At 37.9% G+C, this 8,234-nt stretch overlaps 1 protein-coding gene across 1 annotated transcript; it reads left to right on the plus strand.

Moving 5' to 3' along the window:
- Nucleotides 1–307: 307 nt before the first annotated feature.
- Nucleotides 308–7,039, plus strand: LOC109050428 (PR domain zinc finger protein 14-like). The gene is given in 10 exon segments (XM_042714221.1): nucleotides 308–633; nucleotides 1,431–2,033; nucleotides 2,281–2,331; nucleotides 2,440–2,600; nucleotides 2,754–2,935; nucleotides 4,237–4,320; nucleotides 4,434–4,638; nucleotides 5,334–5,435; nucleotides 6,005–6,224; nucleotides 6,476–7,039. Coding segments are annotated over 9 exon segments (1,686 nt in total). The 5' UTR covers nucleotides 308–633; nucleotides 1,431–1,480; the 3' UTR covers nucleotides 6,604–7,039.
- The last annotated feature ends 1,195 nt before the right edge of the window (nucleotides 7,040–8,234 follow it).

Genomic DNA, 8,234 nt, shown 5'->3' on the forward strand with positions numbered 1-8,234 from the left:
AGAACAATTATGTTTTTAGCTCAAAATGTATAATTGTGTTAAAGATTTGAATCCTACACCAAGACCTTTACTTTTTTTTTAATCAAATTATGTCTTTTTTTTTTCGTAATGTATCAAGCACAGCTGCTGTGAGGTGTAAATGGTGCTGTGAAACTCTGCTTTCACGGAATGAAATCATCTACAGCAGATGCTTCATCGGTTTTGAAACTTCATGTTCATTCACACAGTTAATTCCATTATTAAATGAATGCCGCTGATGACTTTCGATTTCACTAAGAGCCTCTAACTGATCTCGTACAGTTCGCACTGTCGCCCGGTTAACAGTGCTCCTGTAGTAGTTAACACATTAGAGACTCTGTTGCATATGAAAGAGAGCTGTGAGAGGAGGCTCAGCGCCGCTACAACGTGTTAAAGTGCAATTCCCAGAGGATGAACACAGGATTGACCAATGACAGCACAGATAAGGGAAAGGCACCCCATCTCTAGTAGCTTTCTTACACTCAACCATATGCCTTCAGACCTCTCTGAAGCTTCACACACACAAGTCCTCAGTCCAGCGCTCCTGAGCCGCCAAGTCAAAAGTTACCCAAATACTAGAGGAGGATCCCAGGACTTCAAACAAGTCGCTATATGGTAAGAACATTTGTAAACAATTTCACTTAACAATATTTTTCTAGTTTTGCTGACAGATAACTTATTTTTGTTTTATTTTGCATTACCATTATGAATTTAAGCCCACTCTTCATGTGCAACAACCAGCTGAGGTCAGGAGTCTATGGAGCATGACACCTTTAATGCTTTTTAAAAGAGTTGGAAAGGTTTCATTAATGGTGATCTTTCTTGCTGACCCTCTGTTCTTAAAGTGCAGTGTCACGACCCTCATTCGTCTCTGCACAGTTCCGTCTATAGTGATCAGTTTAGAAAATGGCAAATCGGAAAAAAGTAGAGCAATATTGGAAACTTTTGTTTTTGAAGCTCTTTTTTGTTTGTTTTTGATTTTTGGTTAATTTACAAAGCATTGCAAGCTGTTAAAACGTTTCTTTAAATTGACTTTCTGCAGGCAAAATTTGTTTAGAAAGTCGTATTTTTTGTTTGTTTACGTCGGAAAATTTTACTTGCTCAGAAGAAGGCCTACACCCACTACAAACCATTAAAAAAAAACTAATTTTTAAGAGTGAAAATACGTTTCATTATGCTTCTTTTACTTTCATTTTGAATTGAGACAAAGAAAACAACATAAAATTTGTTGAATTGTTGTTTGAAATAAGTCAAATCAAAGTTGTGCCAAACTGCAAGTTTTAAAGCTACAGATGGAGAAAATCTAAATGAAAATCTGAAAACTCTTAAAATGGAGAGGAAATGACACTTTTACATTTTTTTTAGTTGGATGGAAACAAAGATATTTTTATAATGATGAAAATATTTTACAGTCTACAGAACTGAAAACAAACTGCAAGTGAAGTTCTCATCGGCTGTGGTGATGTCGGTGTCTCTCTCCAGTCACCCCGCAGTCAGGGACAGGAGTCTGGCTGTCTACCCTTCTATGCCCGGCGCGCACTACGCGGACGTCCTCAAGAGCGCGCATAGCATCTTCCATCCGCTCAAGTCTCTGGGCCGCATGGTGACCGACGCACAGACAATCATGCCGTTTAACTTCGCCGGGACTCCGTCTTTTTTCAGCCACAACAGCCACCAGACCGCGATGTTCCATGAACAGATCCTCAGCGTGTCCAGCATGCCATATTTCCAGCACATGCAGCAGTCACAAAGCATGTACAACGGACATGAGGAGCAGAGCACCGGCTCTCCGTCCGAGTTCAGCAGCCCGTGCAGTAGAAAGTCTTCTTCGGCCCCATCCTCTCCGGTTAAGGACAGTTTCAGCTGCCTGCAGGCCGCAGATCCATCGCCAGAACACACGCGCACCTACAGTTTTACAGAGGAAGACCTCTTCACTGTCCTGTACGGATATTCCAAAAAACAAGGGCAAAATGTTGGACATGCCATATCTGGATTATCATTTCCTCTCAGAACAGGTATGTAATAATCATTTGAATTTATATAGCACAAAGTAATTTTATTGTGCTGAAAAAAAATAAACAAGCATATCTGGCAGCATGTATTATGTTGCACACATATTGATAATGTGAATGAAATATTTTACGTTGTTCCAAGTACAATTAACATACTTTTCATTCTGTTTAAATGCCACATTATTTTAGTTTTTCATGTTTAATTTCCAAAATTGTTTTTGTAACTCGTGTTTTTATTATTATTAATTAGCTGATCGTCATCTTCTCCCTGTTGATACCGAAGGATTCGAACTCCCAGAAGGTAAATTAACTCTTTCTTTCTTTCTTTCTTTCTTTCTTTCTTTAATGAGAATTTCTAGTCTTAAATTTACAGCTGGCAATTTCATGGAATGTGTCTTGAATTTTTCAGGTTTATCGATTTTCCAAACTAATTGTGGAAGCCTTTCCCACTATGGAGTTTTTGCTGACAAAAGCACATTTCCAAAAGGCACCAGGTTTGGACCGTTTCAGGGCAAACTAGTGAACACAAGTGAGATCAAAACCTATGATGACAACACTCTCATGTGGGAGGTAAACAGAAAATTGAAAATAGGCTAGATAAATATCATAATTGAAATCCAGATCCAGCGTCTACCTGGAACGCATGATTGACATAATGCATATAACGGTTTTCTGATATGAAATAGCTATATTAAAGCTATTTTTTTTTCTTCCTATGTAAAGATCTTTGAGAACGGCCGCTTGAGTCACTTTGTGGATGGAAGAGGCGCTCCAGGGAACTGGATGTCCTTGGTGAAGTGCGCGCGCTTTCCCGAGGAGCAGAACCTGATTGCGGTCCAGTGTGAAGGACAGATATACTACGAGGCCTGCAAAGATATCCGAGCTGGCCAAGAACTGTTGGTCTGGTATGGAGACTGCTATGTGCAGTTTACTACGAGGCCTGCAAAGATATCCGAGCTGGGGGGGGGGCTGAGGGCTGGGTTGGAAAATATGTGACGTCATTATGTTGTGACTGACGACATTAAATTTCTCTACTAGTCTTTCTCCCCTGGCGTGATTGTTACTGTTTTATACACAAAAATTGTACTTGATGTACTTGTACTTTGATGTTTAATAAAAATAAATAAAAAAATAATAAAAAAAAATCTCTGTACTGTTTAGGCTATGTGTTGTAGCCATTAAAGAAAACATATTTGGTTTAATATTTGTTTAATATTATAGGCTAATGTAATTTTTTTTATATATTTAATCAATCTTTATTATGAAAGTGAGCATGCAGCATGAGAAAGATATGATACATCATGCTCAATAGCCTATGAGACCATGGAGTAGGTAAGACATGATTTTGACCACTTTATTGAGTTGTGTTTGTTTTGTAGAAAGACTCTGTTTAAAAGATTTTCGTTTTGTATAAATTGTATCTTAATTTTGATCAATATTTTATCAACCCATTGCCTGTATTTTAATAAACAAGCAAATATATTAGCAGACAATGTAATAAGGTGCCGGCACATCACTTGTATTGCACGTGAACTGGAGGGCGCAGAAACTCAGCTTGTGCCTCACAGACAGTTTTTGAGAAATATAGGCTATCTATTATAGAAAGCTTAAAAATGTCTACTTTTAAACGAAAATATTCAAAACGAAAATAAATAGGCTACTCTCTGAATATGTAGGCCATCCATATGAAATGTGCATTTCTCTCTGGCGTTCATGGTGAGTCCGCATCGTCTTTGCAGCGACACAGAAAACACCATTTTATTAATAAACAATTAAATGTCTCCTTGCTATTTTTGACATTCATAAAATTCATAATCATTTCTTCAGCCTGTTCTTTGTGGCAAAATTATGCATGCGGTCCGTGCGCTTGAGAGCGGCTAGTAAACGCCCATTATTCTGACGGAAGCCAATTATTCTGACGGTGACGGAAGCATTCCTGAGGAGGCTAGGTTAGTCTTTTATCAACGAAATATTAAAATAAATTAATCATTAGTTTTTTTATATCTTATACACTATATGTTAATGCCACATTAAACACATTGTTATGTCTGTTTTTTATTTTATTTTATTTTATTTTTTTTCACGTTTTTAAGTACAATATTAGGTTAGTCCACAGCCCCCCACCAGGGGGGGCTGATGCTATGACGGGGGGGGCTGCAGCCCCCGCAGCACCCCCCTTCCCGCGCCATTGGTTGGTGTTGTTATGGTATGGAGACTGCTATGTGCAGTTTCTGGGTATTCCTCTCACCCTCAAAGAGTTTATTGATGACACTGAACCGCTTCTTATATAATTATTTAGATAGATATTTATATCTCAATATGTTCTGTTATTTTTATAGTAAGATTTTAATACGTTCAGGTGTGTTTGCAAACTGCTAAACAATTCCTGTTTTTCTTCGTTACAGACTCTGGAGAGGGTTTCAAGTGTGATCGCTGTGGTAAAGTGTTTGCTTACATGTACTACAGAGACAAACACCTGAAATACACGCGCTGCGTGGATCAGGGCGACAGGAAGTTCCCCTGCCACCTCTGCAACAGGTCTTTCGAGAAGAGAGACCGGCTCCGAATCCACATTCTCCACGTGCATGAAAAACACAGACCACATAAGGTAAATATATCTTCCTCAGTCTGATTCATTGAAGACTTTAACGAAAGAACAGCTATGGTGCTGAAAGAACAGCTCCCTTTTAGAAAAACTGCACAAATCCGGAGCCTAAAAGTGAAAACACTAAAACATTGCAATTTACTAATATTCTCATACTCGACGTATTTCAAATGGTTTGATACGTTTGTGTTTATATGCTTGTATAAGAGCATGTATAACGAAATGGAAGCCTTTTATATTTTGGAACGATTATTTATGTATTTGTTTTTTATTTATTTTTAAATGAATTAGGTTACTCGGGATTTTTATTTAAGATTATACGGATTATGATTTAGCTATTTATTTATAGAATTATAGCATAATTTTAATAAAAGGGGTTCGAAATGGCAGGTACTGACACATAAAGTTGAGAATACAATTTTTGTAAAATTTGAAAAATATATTATGTCCAAATAATTTTAGATTTTATTTCCTTTTTTCAATCAAAATATAATTTTAATTGTTATAACAGCCGAAAACAAATAAATAACATTTATTTTAATTTGCCAGCCAGAACACTGATGTTTGTCACTTTTTACACATAATAATGAGGGACACAAAAGCACCCATTTCGAGAAATAGCTTTTAAAAGCTTTTAAACATGCCGATACGGCATCTTGAGTCTTGAATGTAATATGTGTCCCTCTTTTTCCTCTTAGTGCTCCGTGTGCGGCAAAAGTTTCTCTCAGTCCTCCAGTCTAAACAAACACATGCGCGTGCACTCAGGAGAGCGGCCTTACAAATGTGTTTACTGTAACAAGGTGAGTAATGCTTGGTGCTTATACACATGCATTCCAATAAAGTACTGCTTCAAGGATTTGACTAATTTCACGAGCGCTTATTACGCACTCTTATAAGACACTTACGTGCCAATTAATGGCAGATGCACCCCCAGTGCATTGTGCACGAGGATTATGCTTAAATTTGTGACACTCGAAGAGACAAAAGTTTGTCTGTCGCTTTGTTGTAACTCGTCTCCTTCTATTCTTAAAGGGTGACTTACGCGTGCGTTTAGAGCCGTTCAGTGGTCTTGCCACTCTTTCTGTCTTGTTTGTGGACTGCCAGAGACCGTTTTATTATTCCTAGTAGCCTGTAGACCCATTGTATGAGTCAGGTTTACATATATAGGGGCCAACAGAATAAACATACTAAATAACAGCTTCATAAAAACGTAAAAACTAGTGTCCGGTAGAGTTATTTTATGATTTCGGTTTTAATATATATGGGATCTGGGATGTGGATGTTTAGATTTTGATGTTGTGTTTGTTTTTAGTGTGTGTATGTTGCCATTAGGCTATTTAACATAAACATGCTTTTTTTAATGTCGCAGGCGTTCACGGCCTCCAGCATCCTCCGTACGCACATCCGCCAGCACTCCGGCGAGCGGCCGTTCAAGTGTAAACACTGCGGGAAAGCGTTCGCGTCTCACGCGGCCCACGACAGCCACGTCCGACGGACACACTCCAAAGACAAGCCCTTCTCCTGCGGTGTGTGTGGAACCAATTTCCAAGAAGCACAAGAGTTGAAATATCACATGAAGACGCATAAAAGTACGAAGACATTTTAAGCTGCTTCCCGGGATTCCATTTAGCCTTTAATAGAACTAGGCTAGACGACTTTGAAAGGGACTGAAAATTATCAACATGTAAAAATATTTGAAACAGAACGGGAGATTAAGGCTTAAATATTCATGATGTCAATAGCCTATATTATATTTGTTGAACTCATTATGAGCCATTTATTAACACAATAGGCTATAGGCTACAGGCTTATCTAATAAAACCAAACTCTCTCCCCTCAGAACGACCACTTTTGGATAACACTGTTCTTCCTGGAGAGAAAAACACGCTCTTCCCCGCCGAAGACTGTTTACATGCACAGAAACAGCTGGGAGACAGCATCACCTCCGAGTACAGACCCTGGAACTAATGCTTCTGTTTCTGTTAGTTCGCCTTTTCTCAGAAGGTTATATAACCTTCACTTTCCTCAAGGTTCTTTGCTATTGTGTATTTTATTAGTTAGCCTGCCTGTCCCCTAAGAAAATATGTTCGCTTTAATATTATTATTTTTTTATGTTGTTGCTATTTATTAAAATGTAGCTCTTTGGCTAGAGAAATACGTGTTTTTGTACTTTTTAAAGTTAGCTCAAAGCAAATATGATTTGTCGGCGTGTAATAGTGAGCTGCACAACCAAAGCCAGTTAATAAACCAAAGACGAACATATGATTATAATTAATTATTAATTATTGTTGTTGTTGAATGTCCTGTTATCTATCGTTGTTTTCTATTTGTACAGTCTTTATCATGAGCTCCAGGCCTACCTGCTGTTCAGATATGTCAGTGTGTGTCGGAACGTCTGCAAACTGAAAATTAAAATTTATGATGTAAGAAATATCTGTTATTATTTCAGTGTTTTGGTTTTCCCTGCAACTTTCTAAAAATTGAGAAAGGGATTTATGAGGGTTTGTGCTGATTTTTTTGTTGCTTCCAAAAACGATTTTTAATTCAAACTGAATGAAATATTCGACTGTTCAAAAATATTCTCTTTTTAATATTTATTCAACTTTAACTTTAATGCTGTTTTCATGTTATTCACATCATTTAAAACGAAAAACAACAGATTAAAACAAAATAAGTCAAAAAAGTTAGATACAGTGATTCACAAGTCTATTTCAGATCTCTTTTACACATAAACACTGAAAAATAATAACAATAATAAGAAAACACATGGAAGCCATTCACATTTGATAAGGATGAAATGAATGGAGACACTAAATGCAACATCATGCAAACAACAAACTCTGACATCTTGGAAACAACCAACTGATGCTGATTCTGAACGAGACAGACAGACAGACAGACAGACAGACAGACAGATAGATAGATAGATAGATAGATAGATAGATAGATAGATAGACAGACAGACAGAGAGAGAGAGAGAGAGAGAGAGAAAGAGAGTTTACAGTGTTTTACTAAATGATGGCCACTGACAGAAGAGGAGGAGTGTGAACATCCCCCAACAGCAAATTAATGACAATGGACTACTGCAATGAGGTGGTCCAGTGTGGAGAGAATGGAAACAAAGGCGGTCTCACTGACATCTGCTGCCCCCCAGTTGTGTCTTCATGGTACCAACTGTCTATGATGGAGAAGGAAAGAGAGAAAAAGGCTTTCTGACAGATTACCGCTTCCACATTCTCCAGGAGTATTCACCTTCTCAAAACACACGACAACAAAAAGGGGCCAAAGGGCACAGCTAAATGTTACATCATTTATCATGCAGTTTGTTGTGATTATTACCTTTAAGTCAGATCCTTTCCACAAAGGACTGAAAATTTTTTGTTAGTGTAGATGAGTTCAGTTCAGGTTATTTGGTCTCATCATGTCCAGCCATGCACTGTAAAATATTCCTGAAATAACAACTGAAATAGCTTTCTTAGCTTCAGTCTCAGAAATCATTTAAAGATGTTGAGCTCATATCCATAGTCTTTGTTGTGAAATATTCCCCGGCTAGGCTTCTCATTTGACTGGATTACCTGCAGAGCCTCGGTGGTCCCCTG

Source organism: Cyprinus carpio, chromosome A24, assembly GCF_018340385.1.
Source record: "Cyprinus carpio isolate SPL01 chromosome A24, ASM1834038v1, whole genome shotgun sequence".
Lineage (NCBI taxonomy): Eukaryota > Metazoa > Chordata > Actinopteri > Cypriniformes > Cyprinidae > Cyprinus > Cyprinus carpio.